The sequence below is a fragment of the Odontesthes bonariensis genome, chromosome 20 (assembly GCF_027942865.1).
Source record: "Odontesthes bonariensis isolate fOdoBon6 chromosome 20, fOdoBon6.hap1, whole genome shotgun sequence".
Lineage (NCBI taxonomy): Eukaryota > Metazoa > Chordata > Actinopteri > Atheriniformes > Atherinopsidae > Odontesthes > Odontesthes bonariensis.
The window spans coordinates 8,747,127-8,763,626 of record NC_134525.1 but is presented as its reverse complement, the minus strand read 5'-3'; the positions used below and the strand labels follow the sequence as shown (position 1 = coordinate 8,763,626).

Here is a 16,500-nt window from a genome sequence, read left to right as displayed (position 1 = left end):
TCTCCTGCGAGGACAACAAAGAGGCAGCATGTTATTCATCACCCAGGGCAGTAAATCTGATGTGGCAGTGACTCCAAAGACTAGTTTTAAAATAGAGACGGCTTTTTGAAATGTCGCTGTTGTCACACCGCAGTGGTCAGAAAACAATGTGTGAGAGCATCCTGTGGATGATGAGTGAGGCCGCTTCATAAATGGATAAATCCATCAAGGCGTTACAATCAGTCTGTTCACCGTGTTGGTTTACTTCATTCCAGAGCTCATAAAGCAAAGCTGATGGCAAACAATCGATACATGACACATCAACGTGATTTCTCAGTAGGTTTGTAAGACATATCATCTTTACGGAGCGTGCGTGTTTTGCAGGATTATTTGTTTTATGTTCGTCACTCGATTACAGTCGTGCCAAAGAAATTTAGCAATCAAATGAGCAGCGAATCTCACACTGGTTTTAATAAACATTTAACCCCTGCAGAGCTCGCATATTTTGTCTTGAGGAATTTTAAAGCAATTACAGATTATGATGACATTCGTTCTCTCACAAGATGCCAAACGGCTCTGCGGCTGCCCTACTGGTACATGGTTGTCCTCAAATGACAGCAAACATTGTTACAAAATCTGCTTTAAAACCGGGCGATTCTCTTTTCTCCTCAGCCAAGTTTCCGGATGAATAGTGCATGATATATTGTATAATATATATATATATATATATATATATATATATATGACATTTTGACACAAAACATGGGACAACTCGAAACCTTCAAAAGGTTTTGTCAGATTATTAATTGATAACCACAATGCTAAGCCTGATTCTCTAGCGCCAACTCTCAAAGTTGAAAGGACTTTTGATAAAGACACACAAAGTAAAAAGTGATTGCAGCAGAAGACAATTCAGTGACCGACAGATCTGCTTAATAAAATCTTGGGTTTCATGTTGGCAGTTATGACCACTGTTTCTATTCGTCAATGCTAAGAACTCCAAACAAAGTCACATTAAAACATGATTTTTCACTTGATCAGACAGGATATAAACCCTCAGTAGGAGAAATGTTTCATTATTTTAGAGTCGAGTTAATTTGTCGCATAGCTGCAGGAATTTTCCTTTAACAGTGTTTGAAAAAGTGACAGGATCTTGACCAAATGGACCCTGCATGGATTGGCTGTCTTACTGTGCCTTCGTACGATACTTAACCTGAATACCCAAATCTACGGGACTTTAGGTTTAAACATGCTCATTTACATACAGCTTACAAACAGCAGTCATCTTCTCTAAAAGAGTTTTTTTTTCTTTTTTCTTTTTAATATTCAGATCAAGAAAGATCAGGCCGTACCCAACACAACACGCCACCCAGCTCCTGGTGCAGTCTATGGTCATGGAAAGCTCTGCAGATGCTCTCTGGTCTTCAATCAGCACACGTCACCTCTCTGTTCATTGAGCTCCACTGGTTACCCTTAGCCGCCCGCATCAAATTCAAGTCGCTGATGTTAGCCTACAACGCGCTTAATGGAACAGCTCCCATCTACGTCACCATCTTATGTCACTCCGGTCGTCAAAGGATTATAGTAATGGGATACTTGATTCCTTTTACAGACTCGATTTTGTATGAGTCACTCACTAAAGTGAATCGGGTTTTCGAGTCACTTGAATCAATCACCCAGAGTGTGCGCCACGGAATGTACAAACAAGTTCCAAACCACGTCCCAAATCCTTGTGAAAAAGGCTATAAATCAAGAAGTCTCCAAGGCGAAACATTTATTTTTCTTTCTTTCTCTCTAAATAAATTCTAATAACCCAAACAGCCAATAAATTAACATTCAGTGCGAAACAGTGCAAAAATATGATCAAATGATTGAAACTGTGCACAAATAGAACATTTAAATAACCTAAACAATAGTGCAAAAATAATAATATTCTAACATTCAAGAGTGCACCATTAGAATAAAACAATTATGTACAGAATGAATGAACTCCCGCTTCCTTCAAAATGAAGCCAGGAGGGAGCGAGTGAGCTGTGAGCTGCCTGTGAACTGTGTATGAGTCCTGAATTAGGAAGCAGCAAGTTTCTAAGAGCTGGGAGGGAGAGCGAGGGAGCTGTGAACCGCGAGTGCTGAATCATGAGTCCTGAATCATGAGTCCTGAATCATGACCTGAATCATGAGTCCTGAATCATGAGTGCTGAATCATGAGTCCTGAATCATGAGTGCTGAATCATGAGTCCTGAATCATGAGTCTTGAATCATGAGTGCTGAATCATGAGTCCTGAATCATGAGTCTTGAATCATGAGTGCTGAATCATGAGTCCTGAATCATGAGTCTTGAATCATGAGTGCTGAATCATGAGTCCTGAATCATGAGTCCTGAATCATGAGTGCTGAATCATGAGTCCTGAATCATGAGTCTTGAATCATGAGTGCTGAATCATGAGTGCTGAATCATGAGTCCTGAATCATGAGTGCTGAATCATGAGTCCTGAATCATGAGTCTTGAATCATGAGTCCTGAATCATGACTTGAATCATGAGTCCTGAATCATGAGTCCTGAATCATGACTTGAATCATGAGTCCTGAATCATGAGTCCTGAATCATGACTTGAATCATGAGTCCTGAATCATGACCTGAATCATGAGTCCTGAATCATGACCTGAATCATGAGTCCTGAATCATGTCTTGAATCATGAGTCCTGAATCATGAGTCCTGAATCATGACCTGAATCATGAGTCCTGAATCATGACCTTAATCATGAGTCCTGAATCATGACTTGAATCATGACTTGAATCATGTCTTGAATCATGAGTCCTGAATCATGACTTGAATCATGAGTCCTGAATCATGACTTGAATCATGAGTCTTGAATCATGAGTCCTGAATCATGAGTCCTGAATCATGAGTCCTAAATCATGAGTCCTAAATCATGAGTCCTGAATCATGACTTGAATCATGAGTCCTGAATCATGACTTGAATCATGACTTGAATCATGAGTCCTGAATCATAAGTCCTCAACCATGAGTCCTGAATCATAAGTCCTCAATCATGAGTCCTGAATCATGAGTCCTCAATCATGAGTCCTGAATCATGACCTGAATCATGACTTAAATCATGACCTGAATCATGAGTCCTGAATCATGAGTCCTGAATCATAAGTCCTCAATCATGAGTCCTGAATCATAAGTCCTCAATCGTGAGTCCTGAATCATGAGTCCTGAATCATAAGTCCTGAATCATGAGTCCTGAATCATAAGTCCTCAATCATGAGTCCTGAATCATGACCTGAATCATGACTTGAATAATGACCTGAATCATGAGTCCTGAATCATAAGTCCTCAATCATGAGTCCTGAATCATAAGTCCTAAATCATGAGTCCTGAATCATGACTTGAATCATGACTTGAATCACGACCTGAATCATGAGTCCTGAATCATGAGTCTTGAATCATGAGTCCTGAATCATGAGTCCTGAATCGTTCGGAGCGGAGTTGGCTGGTTTCTCAGCTGCGAGCTGGAGCCGAGCCGTTGCTTCAACCACGGAGCTAATAGAGCAATTAGCTTTATACGTTGACGCCATTGCAGTTAGAATAACTGTTGTGTGGCATGTCTCCTGTTGGGTTAGCTGGCAGTAGCAGTGGTGAGTCAGTGAACGAGTTAATGGAGACAATGACTCATAACTCCAGAGTCAGTAAAAAGAATCTCGAGTTTTGAACGATTGACTCGCACATCACTAAAGGATTATCGTCTAGCAGTTCCTACACCACGCTCAAGACAATCCAGACTCTTTTCATGTGTCGTTCCACGATGGTGAAATGACCTACCGAGCGCTATCAGAACAGGGGCGTCCCGTAACTTTAAGAAACTCTTGAAGACCCAGCTCTTCAGAGAGCATCTCCTACCCCCTCTACTGCACTACCTCTATGCCTGCTCTCTATCCCCACGCTGACAAAGCCTGACCAGTGGTTTTCCTTCTATGTAGCTTATTGCTAGCTTTGATGTTAGCTGCATCTTGCATCTGCCAAATTCAGAAACATAAACATCAACAAACCTTTATTTAGATTTTTTTAAATGGGAACTTAACTGTGGAGCTTTCGAACACTCGTGTTGTAATACATGTTGCATGGGCCTTGTTTTCACAGCACCACTTTCGCAGAGTTTTGCAATGTTAAATCCACTATATCGTGTTCGGTTAAAGTTCTTTTATTGCAAGCATTCCAAGAATTGTGGGTCCATGATGTCATTTGACCATTTAAATATCTGATTAGGAAAACGCACCTTTTTTAGTTTGTTGCACCACCCAACTCCCATGTTGGAAGTATTCTGACCGGTCCGTTTCAGTCCACACACACGTGTACTGAAGCAGTGATTTTGATGAACCGAACAGATTTTCAACATCATGGTCTGAGTTCCCCGCCGGCCTCTTCTGCCCCGTGTGGCTTGTCACTGTTTACACTTAAAATTGAGAAGACACATTTTTATCGGAGTTTCTTAAACTCGCCTATCTTGACCGGCTGTGTTCAGCCAGAACAGGTGGAATCCAAGAGGAAAAATCTCAGCCATGTCTGAGATGGTTATACAAATTGTGGGAGAGTTTGCAGTCTATCTATCTGCTTCTTACTATTTTTGTAGTACTTCATTAGCATCTAAATTATTAGCATCCAAATTGCTCAAGCTAACCCGGACCTTCATTTTAAACCTCGTAAGGACTGACGGTCATAACTCTAAAACAAAACCCAAGTTAAGATTAAGGTGATTTGCTGTTTTACTTGCGTTTAGGCAGAATCGTTGACCCGCTTGTCTTGTTTTGTGTTTACTGAGGCAGTGGGATTGTAAAGAGGACGGCAGGACTTGATCATATAAATTGTGAGGCATCCTTTCTTTTAATTCATGATATTGTGTTCACAGACACACGGTTGCAACACAAAGACCCATGCTGGACTCATAAACAAATCTGGGGCAAATTACTTTCCTCTATATTTTTCCATCCCTACTTTTTACACACGTGAACACACAAGCCATCCAGACAAATTCATGTTGCATCTGCTCTCTTATTCTCTCTACTAGCCTTTAGCAATTAGGACTAAGAAAGCAGGGACATAAATGTATCCAGAATTTATAAAAAGCCTACTTAAACAACTACATATATCTGCCAAGACATCAACAGCTTCAGCTGACAAATCGGTAGGGTCCAGCTACTCGGCACCTGGCTGTGCATGCGGTTTATATAATTCACCGTCACAAAATGCTGAAGAAGAAGCCACTTGCTTCCCTTCAGACAAATACAAGACAATGCTAGTTAATTAGGCACATACAGTACAACTCTGCAGACTTGGAAGCATTTTAATCTGTAGAGAACTACAATTAAATAGATATAAACAAAAGAGGAAAAGAAAAAGTATGAGTTTGGTTGTCTGATATCCAGGGTGCAGCTGAAAATAAGAGAACGAAATGTACACGAAGGACAAAATCTGTCCTCAGTTCTTAATTTATGGAGTTTGCTAAAGTGCTCGAGACGGATTTTCTTCCCTCTGTGCAAATGTTCCCTTATTCTTTGGCTTTCACTTTTGCTGTTTTACTCTTCAACCTTAATGACGTACGTTTTGCTGATGCACATTATTCTTCTCTACATCTCTGCTGTCGTGTCGTATCCCGGTCCGGCAACTTCTGAGATAAAACAAAAAGTAAAAACTGTTAACGCCATGAAAGCAGATGTCCTACACTGCTCATTAAAGTCAAAATTGAATCAAAAGTTGCATAATTGGTCTACTATTAATGTTCAGGACTTTCCTGTAATAATCTGGAATGTTCATGACTTATTTGTGTTGTTTTTTTTCTACGTTTTGCTTATTTCCAAAATATGTAAAACTGGAACACAACGTCTGAAAAGGAAGGCAACTTGTGGAACTTGATCAACTTTGCTTCCAAGTCACCGTACAAACAGTAAAAGGTTATTTTTAACGATTTCCAAGTGGAAAAAAAAAGAAAAAAGAATGCACTGATAACTATAATTTCAGTGGTCCATTAGGGTTGAGTGTCATGCCTGCTTGCTTGATGCGCTGTCCTCAACATCCCAGGGGCAGATATCTGCCTTTTTAGCAGCACTTGTAGATTGAGCCATTTTGTCTGTGCCTTTTTTATCTGATGTATCCTCAAAATCCCATGGGCAAACTTCAGCCGGCTTTGGTTTGGCTGCTCCGACATTAGTGCTTTTCCTTTTTTCAACCAGCGTCACCTCCTGTGGACTCTCTACGTCCCACGGACAGACCTCGGCCATCTTTTGCTGGCCCGTGTGTTTCTCTGAAGATTTACTCTTGTCCTTAGCTTTTGTTCTGCTTTTCTCATCGACAGCGTCTTTCGATTTCTCCTTCTCAGCTGTCCTTGTGGGGAGGGTGCCTTTCTTTTTTGACGGGGATTCCTTGGTTTTGGGCGCTTGTGCAGGATTAGGTGAAACTTCAGTGCTGTCGTAATCCCAGGGACACACCTCAGCTTTTGCTGTTGGTGGCTGGAGTGATGCTCCCACTTTGGGTACATCTGACACGGCACTTCTTCCCCTCCCATCCACTGGAGAGGTGCTCTTTTTCTGCTTTGTCATATCTGGTTTTTGAACTAACTCTGTTGGCTTTTGCGGCTCTTCGAAGTCCCACGGACAAACGTCTGCCTGATGCATTTTGGAGCTTTCTAAGGCAGAATGCGACTGCTTAGCCTTTGAAAGACTGGACATAGGTTGCCTTGAGCCTTCTGCTGGACTGGCTTGAATCTCCCCTCCCTCCTCCCATGGACACACCTCAGCTCGAACAGCTTTTGTCCCCTGAGTCTCCTTAGAGTGCCTTCCGATTGATGGGGAATGGTCAGAAGCTTTCTGCTTCTGAGATTTGCTTCCTTTGGTGCTGCCTCCGTGAATTGTCGTGGTTTCGTTTGGCGCTATTGATACATGCTTTTGGACCTTGTTCTCAGATGGAGTTGGGAGATCTTCCACCTCCCAGGGACACACTTCGGAGAGATCGTAAAGATCCTTCCCCTTGACTGGATCAGAGCAGATTGTAGGGTGGCTGCCACTCACTGGCTGTTTCATGATCCTGCCTTTTGCAGCGGTTTGTTTGTACTCTACTGACTGGCTGATAATCATCTTGGGTTGGCACTCATTGTCTAGCTCTGTATTAGCTTTTGTGTCTTTGCTCTTTGGCTGACTCTTCTTATTGCTGTCCTCTGTGCTCTGGGTCTTTCCAGTCAAGCCCAAAGTCTTCTCTTTGGCACTGGCGATGACACTGAGGGACTTTTGCAGCATTGAGGCTCGAGGATGAATTGGTTTCTTGTCAGCAGTGAGATTGTGGGCACTGGCTGACTTGCATACTAAGGGAACTGACTCCGTAGATTCACTGGGGGCGTTTACACTCTCACTGGACTTCTTCTTAGCCAGCTTCTTGCCCATGAGTGTGTCCAGGAGAGACCCTTCAGATGTGTTCACCACCGTCTTTTCTGTCAGAGAGCTGTTGGAGACTTCGATCTGGTCGCGGACGTGGTCATAGCTGCTGTGGGACTTCTTCAGCGAGAAAACCTTGTTCTTCAGCGTCTCCTCTTTCGCTGGTTTTCCTGGATGAGTCTGATCTAGGGCATTCTTCTTCAACATGCAAATGCTGTTGCGTTTGCTCCCATGCTCTCCCGCCTCCTTGTCCTCCCGGCTGCACTGCCGATGCACCGATTCGGGAATCTCTGTGATGCGTCTCATCAGCGAGCGACCCAGCCCTTTCTTAGAGCTTCGCTTCTTCTGCAGATGGGGGTTGTTGGCCAGCATCTTTTTCCTCTTGTAAATTTCCAGCTGAGAGTACAGCTTCTTCAGCTCCTCCTACAAATCATTGAAAACACAGATGCAAAGTGATGAGTCTTGTTGAACTGCCTCAAAGAGAATTTTGAAAACTGCTGCTAGACACTAAAAAGGAAACAATATACTACACAGATAACATGCAGTACAAGTTTGAAACAAACAGTTGACAACAGACAGTTGATAAATGACGTACTGCTGAATATAACATGCGTGCTGAAAATAAAAGCAAAGACAGGACAGTCTTGGACAGCATCAAATAAGGAAACGGAGTGTGTTTTAGTGTTAGGTCTGAAACAGCCTCTAAGCTCGGGTCCTGAATTGGTTCTGTCTGCATCTTCACCCTGGATGTCATCACAATACCACTTCCTGTAAACATCATTCTCGAGGTACCCAAATCTTTTTGGTAGAGAGACTTCTTCAGCTCTAACGGACAAACAGATATCTCTGCTCACGTTGGTACGTTTTTCCCAAAGGCTTTCACAAGACCTTACGCCACAGCCATTAATAGAACTGAGATGGCCCATTTCGTCTGGTGTCTGCAATAAAAAACTCCCATGGCTCAGTATTTGTGTAGGATTCAAAAGTATCACCAAGTCATACAAATGAAAAGGAGAAGCATTGTGGAACTGCTTACTCGAATGTCCTCAGGGTCCAAGCTGTGCTCGCTCCACGCTGATGTTATGCTGCTGTTGAGGTAAGATCCAGAGCGTCCCATGTCCAGCTCGTCCTCGTAAGCCTCGGAGGCAATGTCATCTCTCGTGTGAGTGCCAGCGAACATGAACTGATGGAAGAGCAGAAAACTGGTCAAAAATTCCAGGTCGTACTGCTTTTGTTGACTTGAATTCTCAATAGTGGTGCAGTTAAATCACAATGACAGTCTATTTTCTGACTTTCTCAGTCTATCTTAGATGTCTGAGCGGTTTGGTTCCTATGTAAAATGGTATAATATTATTGTAAGGCAGTAGCAACCTCTGCTGCACATGTAGATGTTTGTATTTCATACTGCATGCACATAAACTTATCATCAGTTAATCGTTTTCTCTTTGCAAAGATCAAACGCTGCACACATTTTGCAAACGGGCACCTGCATGAACCCCAATTATCAGCTTGATCCAGCTGAAATTGTCCAGCATTTTGCCCTGTTTTTGACACTCAGGCTACACAGCCACTCACTTTAAAAGGCTTCATTTTTACTTGCACAACTGACCACCTGCCTTGTGACTTTAAACTTGCCGAAGGTTAAAAACAACCCGTGTTGCAGTATTTTCTCAGGTCGAAGGCGGCCCTTTGTGTGGCCCAGGAAAAATTTGATTGTGGTCAGAGTCACTGGATCGTAATGCTCGATCCGCACAATCACACCTGATCAGTCAAATCAAATCAAAATCAAATCAAAATCAAATCAAATCAAATTTATTTGTATAGCACATTTCATGTACAAAACAATTCAAAGATTTAAAAATGTCTCCATTTGGTGAAAGTTTAATCTCCACTGGCAGTTTGTTCCACTTGTTGGCAGCATAACAGCTAAATGCTGCTTCTCCATGTTTAGTCTGGACTCTGGACTGGACCAGCTGACCTGAGTCCTTGGATCTAAGAGCTCTGCTGGCTTTATATTCTCTGAACATATCACAGATGTATTTTGGGCCTAAACCGTTCTGGGATTTGTAAACCTTGTGTACTTTCTTTTTCATTTTACTGACTTTATGTCAGCTGATAACTGTGCTCTCCTTGTTCTCGTCCAAAAATGGTTACGTTTGGGTCCTAAAAAGTAAGATATTGACAATCAAATTCCACACCTAAGGCTTCAGACTGCTTGTCCACAAATCATCGTGTGACTTTGTGGTGGCTCCATCCATATTTTCGTTTTATTTCTTTTCTCTTTTTGTACATGGAGTCACATGGTAACTGTGATGTTTACCTTGGGGATGAGAAGTAGGCCCAACATAACTGTTACAGTCAGGTGCGTATGGGTGAAGAACAGTAACAGCATCCAGTCTGGATGGAGCTCAGGAGCAAGCGTGAACCTGTGGAGATGTGAAGACAGCAAAAAACAGGGAAACACATGAGCAGAGATAATGCACCAGGATGTTTAGCCGATTTTAATGGCTGTCACTCTGGTTTAAGCCTGTAAACACATCTTTGCTTAATAAATTCTAAATGTTCTGTACAATCAGTACCTGCAAAGAAGTCACCCTAAATTATGTGACATTCATACAGATTCCTGTGTCTGCTGTAAGCCGCCACATCCGGAGAAAAACAGTCTGGTCGTCAGTTTCACTGCTTCATATAATGTTCCACTTGGGTGATCATTTTGCCAGCAAGGACTCACTATTTTCTTCATTCGTTCAGGAGGATTTGCAACAAAGGGGAATGACCTTGATCTGGTCACAAGATTCGGTCTATTTATACATCAGACGGTAATACGCTGGGCTGATGGTGGCACAGCAGTAGGTGGAGAATGAGGTAATTAGTAGCAGAAACAATGCTGGTGAGAGTACAACTCCAGCCTTTTATTTAAAATGAACAAACAGGCTTTAAGTACAGTGTACACTGAGGATATGAAGGTATGTCCTGTCAGAAGCTAATTCAACCACTGGAGAGCTGCATGCAAACAAATGTCATGGCTCAAAATGGCTAATTAGCCAACAGTCACTGTGGTAAAAGCTTATAGGCATGAATAACGGCAAAGGTTCAGCATGGGAAATGTCCCAAATCTTTTAAGTATTCCCTGATTCACGTTTTGTAAAGAGTTTCAGTGCAGATGAAGATTTAATAACCAAAGCATGCTGCCTCCACTCAGCCGGCAGCATCTCTCTTGAACACCATTACTCACCCAAAGAGTCCCAGCCTTTTCATTACCCTGGTTTCTCTCTGCATCCCATTCACACCTGCATCTGACTTCAAGCTGATGACTATCGCAAACCCACACAGAAGCCTGAGCTTTAACTGGTCACTGTGGGATCAAGTAGCTGGTGTTGCTATTAATGCAAATGGAAGCTCTAACAAGCATCTATGTACACTGTGGCCCCAGGCGGCAGCCAGTTGGAATCAACTCGCCGCACCAATTTATTAGCTGTCTCGTCTGGTCATTTTCTGCTCAGAAAAGCCTCACAAGAAGGGTTAAGAGGCCCGTTAAAAAGTTGGCAAAGTAATCACACTATTCAAAAACACAACAAATTGTGAATAACTCCTATTTCTTCAAAAAACTATTGATGGTAAACTGTTTGATAGGACTGGGTGTTAATTTACAGCTACAATATGACTGGCAATAATTCCAGCTATTTATGCAGGCAAAAAACATAAATCACTCTGACATGGTTCATTAGAATCTAATGTGATGGAGCTGAGCTTTCAATTTGGGACCAGGAATGGTTGTGGCAGTGTCTGCTGAAATGTCTCATTTATTAACTGCAGCTATTTGACATGGAGGGACGGGACCGATTTCACCAATACACACAAAACGACTCCCAGAGGGGCTGTGCTCCATGCTGGACCCTACATGTGAAGGAAACCAGACCACCTGCACAGCGACCATGAGAGCAATCACAGATGATGACATAGCAAATGGAAGCTTTTAATGAATGTAACGGACAACATATGTCTTTTATTTTGGATGGATGCACCATTCAGATGGGAAATAAAGCTTTAAGGTTCAGGTCAGGCAAAAAGAAGCATCCGGCTTTCTGTGGGTTTGTTTAACTAGGACGTTTGAAGCAAAATTATACAAATTAGTAACAAAACAATTGTGAGCAGGGGTGTTACCTGATCACATAGAATACAGCCGACAGAACAAGCTCGTTGTGAACGCCGATGGCCATGTAGCGAGGCTCGTGGAAGGCCGACGGCACGGTCCTCACAGCATAACAAAGGTACACTGCCCACAGCAGGAAGAGGAACTCAGCTGTAAAAGGAAAAGTGAGAAAGAGGTGGTAAACTTTATACACAAAGGGCCAAGAAGTCTTTTCTATGCAGCACACGGGCAAAACAAATTGGCCATTTTCACAGTTCAATATTACATAAACTAGTGTGCAGCTCAGGAAAAGTCCCTGCTCAACAACCTCACTGTGGTTGCAGATGAATCCCGGTGCACCTCTGTGGCAGCATCCCATAATGTTCCTAAGGAATCCAGCTCATCAGCGGTAAACAACCTGCTGCCGCTGGCTGCTGCACAGCTGAACCACATGCTCCTCACAACAGCAGCAGCACTCAGTGCACCCTGATCACTTCACTCAGCTCATTTAAGCTCCTTCTGCAACTACAGTACAGTTCAAAAGTCTTTCAGCTGTTGTTTCTTCATATTTCGCTTCCAAGCAGCCAGACTTTCTTGTAATCTTTTAAAGTGGTTTTGAGCGACTCTGACGATGACCAATGAACCATTCAAGTATAAAAAATGGTTCACCTAACTCAAGGGATAAACCAGTGTCTGCAACAGACAAAGCAGCATTTTTAAATAGCATCTTTAGGCACTTTGTTACCAGCAGCATGTCACAAAGACACATCATCTGTTCCAATTTCTGTGGTTCCATCTAAAAGGCTGCCAAAGATAACACAGTCTGACACACATGAAATAGTATTTTTGCTCCAACAAGGTGATTCCCAAAGAGCTATTAGCTGAAAACTTGGCATATCTCAGCATGGTGTGCAGTGTGTCTTTGAAGAAACTGGTGAAATTGGATGACTGTAGGACTAAAGAAGTGTCAGGGCCTAAAAAACTATCTACAGCAGATGAACAGGATCTGAAAAGGATGCATCCATCTATCCATTTTCTAATCCAACTCAGGGTCGCAGGGGGGCGGGAGTCTCACCCAGCTGTCATTTGGTGAGAGGCGGGGGGCATCCTGGACAGGTTGCCAGTCTATTACAGGGCAAAAACAACCAATCCATGCTCACACTCACTCCCAGGGACAATTTAGATTCACTAGTTAACCGGATATGCATTAAAAGATAGTTCTTGTAATTGTGCTGGTTGGAAGGTTCAAATCACTGTTGTGAGTCCGGTTAGAACTCCAAATAAAGCAGTCTCAATCCAGTGTGTTTACTTGACTTAAATTTGCTGTTTATTCCTCACTTGACAGAACTGTAGGTGTGTGGTTCTAGAACATAAAGAATAATGATATAACATCAATGTCTAAATAAGTCCAAATAACTAACAAATTATATCACATTTACATTTTGACTGACTGCAACATTAATAATTCTTCTAAATAAAAGTAACACATGAAAACCCACGTTGATAGCTCTCAATAAATGTGCACATGAACAAGCCTATCAATTAGGAGTAAAAATGTGTATATTCTGCTAAGTAAACTACATTCTTAACTTTGCAATGTTACTTACTTTCTTTTTCACGCACACAAATCAAAATGAGGTAGCAAATGAACTGTAAACAGCAAACTAAACAACACAAACTTAAACTGTAAACTCGCGGTGCAACTCGTTTCTCATCTCTCCTCTCTCTGGTCTGCACGCAGCTCACTGACAGTCTAGGCTCCGCCCCTTAAAGGGCCAGCATGATAGTCCCATTTAGGCAGCCTTTTCCACAGCCGCCCCCGCATTCACCTGTGAATACGAACAACTAAGAAAAGGCTGAGTTAAAGGAGGTGATTAATCGTCCTTAGGCAAGGCAGGTAGGTTGACAAGTCTTGCAACGGGTCGAACATAAGTCCTTCCCTTTACAGTCACTTCGGCTGATCTGATCCGGGTGTCTGCTCCAGGAAAAACTTGAGAGACCTTGCCCATGGGCCAAAGGGCTCGCGGAAGCTGGTTGTCCACAATCATGACCACATCTCCAACTTGTAGATTGGCCGATTCAGTCTGCCACTTCTGGCGGGCTTGGAGTCCTGGCAGGTAGTGCTTCAGGAAATGATTCCAGAAATGGTCTGCTAGATTTTGACTGTGCCTCCATCTTCTCCGCCCGAGAATCTTTGGGTCGTCATAGACAACTTGCGGCAACGAGGCATCCCGCCGCCCCATGAGAAGGTAGTTAGGGGTAACAGGGTCAGGATCTGCTGCTTCAGATGAAGTGTAGCCCAGGGGTTTCGAGTAGAGCATCCCCTCAATTTCGATCAAAACTGTGTTCAACACCTCTTCAGTAACAGTTTTGCTGAAGCTTATCATCATAATGTTGTATGATGAGTTGGGTTAGAGCATGTCTGGGGTCCAGAACAATGGGGTGCACTTCATCCACTGCCAAGTCAAGACTGCGGCGTAAACGGCCTCCTACTCTGATGAGCCCTGTTTTCTCATCAAACTCAGGTGCTAGTAGAAGAAGGCGACTAGATTTGGAAATGGGTTTGCCGGCCTTTGACTGGGTGATCTCCTCAAGGAATGACTCTCTTTGAGCTTGTTGTAGCGCTTCTAGCTCAGCAGCAGCGTAGGAATCAGCAGTGAGAGGGCAGTTGGGGTCAGCTGCCCCGTGAAGCTGATGTGCAGTGGCTTCTAAAAAGCTGTCCCAAGTCTGGTACTGGTGGGGATCTGGAACACTAGAGCTGGACATAGATAGACAGACAACTTGTCGCTTCAGCTCACCTTCAGGTTCACTCTGGTGTGGGGGTGGAAGCTCAGGCCAGTTATTTGGAGCCAATTTCAGGAACACAGGTCCATCTGTCCATCTACTGCCTTTACTGATGTCTTGGATAGTGAGGCCACGAGTGATGTCGTCTGCTGGGTTATCCCGTGACGGCACATACCTCCATGTGGCAGCTTCTGTCAGCTCTTGTATTTCCGCTACACGAGTGCCCACGAAGACCTTGTATCTGCAGGAGTCCGAACTCAACCAGGTTAGAACCATGGTTGAATCAGACCACAAGATGCAGCTTCGAATGGGAAGGGTTAACTCAGTGCTGATTACCTTGTAGAGCTGGGCACCTGTTAGTGCAGCGCACAACTCTAACCGAGGAACTGATTGTTGCTTCTTCGGGGAAACATGAGACCGAGCTGCAAGGAAGGCAACCTGAACTTCTCCCTCTGGATTCTCTGTCCTCAGATAAGCCACTGATCCATATGCCTGTTCAGAGGCATCACAGAAGACATGGATGTCTCTCTTACAGTTGGGTTGGTCCAGGCCGGGATTGGTGTAGCACCTTGGCAGGGTGATCTTATGCAGTTGTGCTAGCTCTGCTTCCCATACGTGCCACTTCTGCAGGAGCTCCTCAGGGAGTTGTGGGTCATCCCAATCCCTCTTTTTCTCCCAAAGGTGGCGCACAACAACTTTGGCTCGGGTGGTATAAGGGACTATGTAGCCGAGAGGGTCATACTGGCTAGCTAAAACTCTATAGATGTTCCTCATAGTAACCACTGAGCAATCGATGTGTCTGTGTTTGTAAGTGAGGGTGTCAGACTTACAATTCCAATGAAGTCCGAGGGCTGGCTCTTGAATGTCAGACTGATCTTGATTGAGCCACAACTCACCGCCGGAGGACTTGATTTCTGGAGGAAGATGATGAATGACATTGGGATTGTTACTTGCCCACTGCCTTAGCTCGAATCCTCCATCAGCCAGAAGGTGGCACAGTTTATCCACAAGTGTCTTGGCGGCTACTGGACATGTGAGACTCTGTAAACAGTTGTCCACGTAGAACGACTTGTTAATGGCTACACGCACGTCGTCTTCTGGTTGGCTGTGGTCGGTGACGTGTTTCTGCAATGCGAACGTTGCACAACAAGGGCTGCAAGTAGTTCCAAAGGGAAGTACCTGCCACTCGTAAACATCAGGGGGATTATCTCGCTTCATGTCCCGCCATAGAAACCGCAACAAGGGTCGATCTTCAGGTAGGAGCCTCACTTGGTGGAACATGCCGCGGATATCACTGCTGAAGGCCACAGCATGCTCCCTGAAGCGTAGTAACACTGGTAGCAAGGCAGAGCCGAGAGTGGGACCTGGTAGAAGGAGCTGATTCAGGTTGTAGCCTTGGTATTGGAATGAGCAGTTGAACACTACCCGGTTCTTCCCATTATGTTGAACCATATGATGGGGTATATACCAAGCTTCAACACTGGTCTTCAATTGGTGTTCTCCCAACTTCACTACATAGCCAGCTTCAACAAGCTTCTCGATCTCCCTCTGATAGGCAGCAGCTTTTCCTGGTGATTTGGCTAGGCGCTTCTCTGTGCCTCTCAGGAGGGGAAGCACTGCTTCAGGAGTGGTTTTCAGGAGAGGCATGTTCTTAATTCGAAGAAGGGGTGTGGCATAACGCTCAACACCACTGACATCGACTCTCACTGTCTGTTCTTGCAGGAGCTTGACTGCCTCTTGATCTTGTCGTGACCTAACCGCTAAGTTCTCACTGCGGTAAGGGAGCACATCCATCTGCCATAACTTCTCTACACATGAAAACAGCTCCATAGGTGATGATACAGATGTGAAGAGGCAGTGACTTACAGTAGCGCTGGACTCGATGCTTTGAGCTGGACCTTGTAGTGTCCATCCGAGGAGTGTCTTCACAGCTGCTGGCCCACCAGATGGTCCTAGTCTGACTGGCTCTATGGGTGTGATGAGGTGTGTATAGTCGGCACCAATCAGCAACACGGGTCAGACTCTGTTTAGAGGAGGGAGTGGCAAACCTGACAAATGTTTATACTTCTGCTGGAGTGAGGCAACTGGATGGGAATGTTCTGCTAAACTGAGTTGCTCGGCTGTAAAAGCATTCTGGATACTGTACATTTTGTCAGGATTGGCTGCTGGAGAAATT

The 16,500-nt window shown here is 43.8% G+C and overlaps 1 protein-coding gene across 2 annotated transcripts in view; it reads right to left on the bottom strand.

The window, feature by feature from the left end:
• Window positions 1-824: 824 nt before the first annotated feature.
• gpr158a (G protein-coupled receptor 158a) overlaps window positions 825-16,500 on the bottom strand; it is a 94,285-nt gene continuing 78,609 nt past the window's right edge. The window contains exons 8-12 of one of the 2 annotated variants that reach the window (XM_075452432.1): window positions 11,573-11,711; window positions 9,729-9,834; window positions 8,445-8,591; window positions 8,263-8,346; window positions 825-7,831 (exon numbers count right to left, since the gene is read on the bottom strand). In XM_075452432.1, the coding sequence (XP_075308547.1) occupies window positions 6,023-7,831; window positions 8,263-8,346; window positions 8,445-8,591; window positions 9,729-9,834; window positions 11,573-11,711 (2,285 nt within the window). In that variant the 3' untranslated portion in view covers window positions 825-6,022. The remainder of the gene's footprint in view (window positions 7,832-8,262; window positions 8,347-8,444; window positions 8,592-9,728; window positions 9,835-11,572; window positions 11,712-16,500) is intronic. The other variant, XM_075452431.1, reaches the window with a different exon arrangement.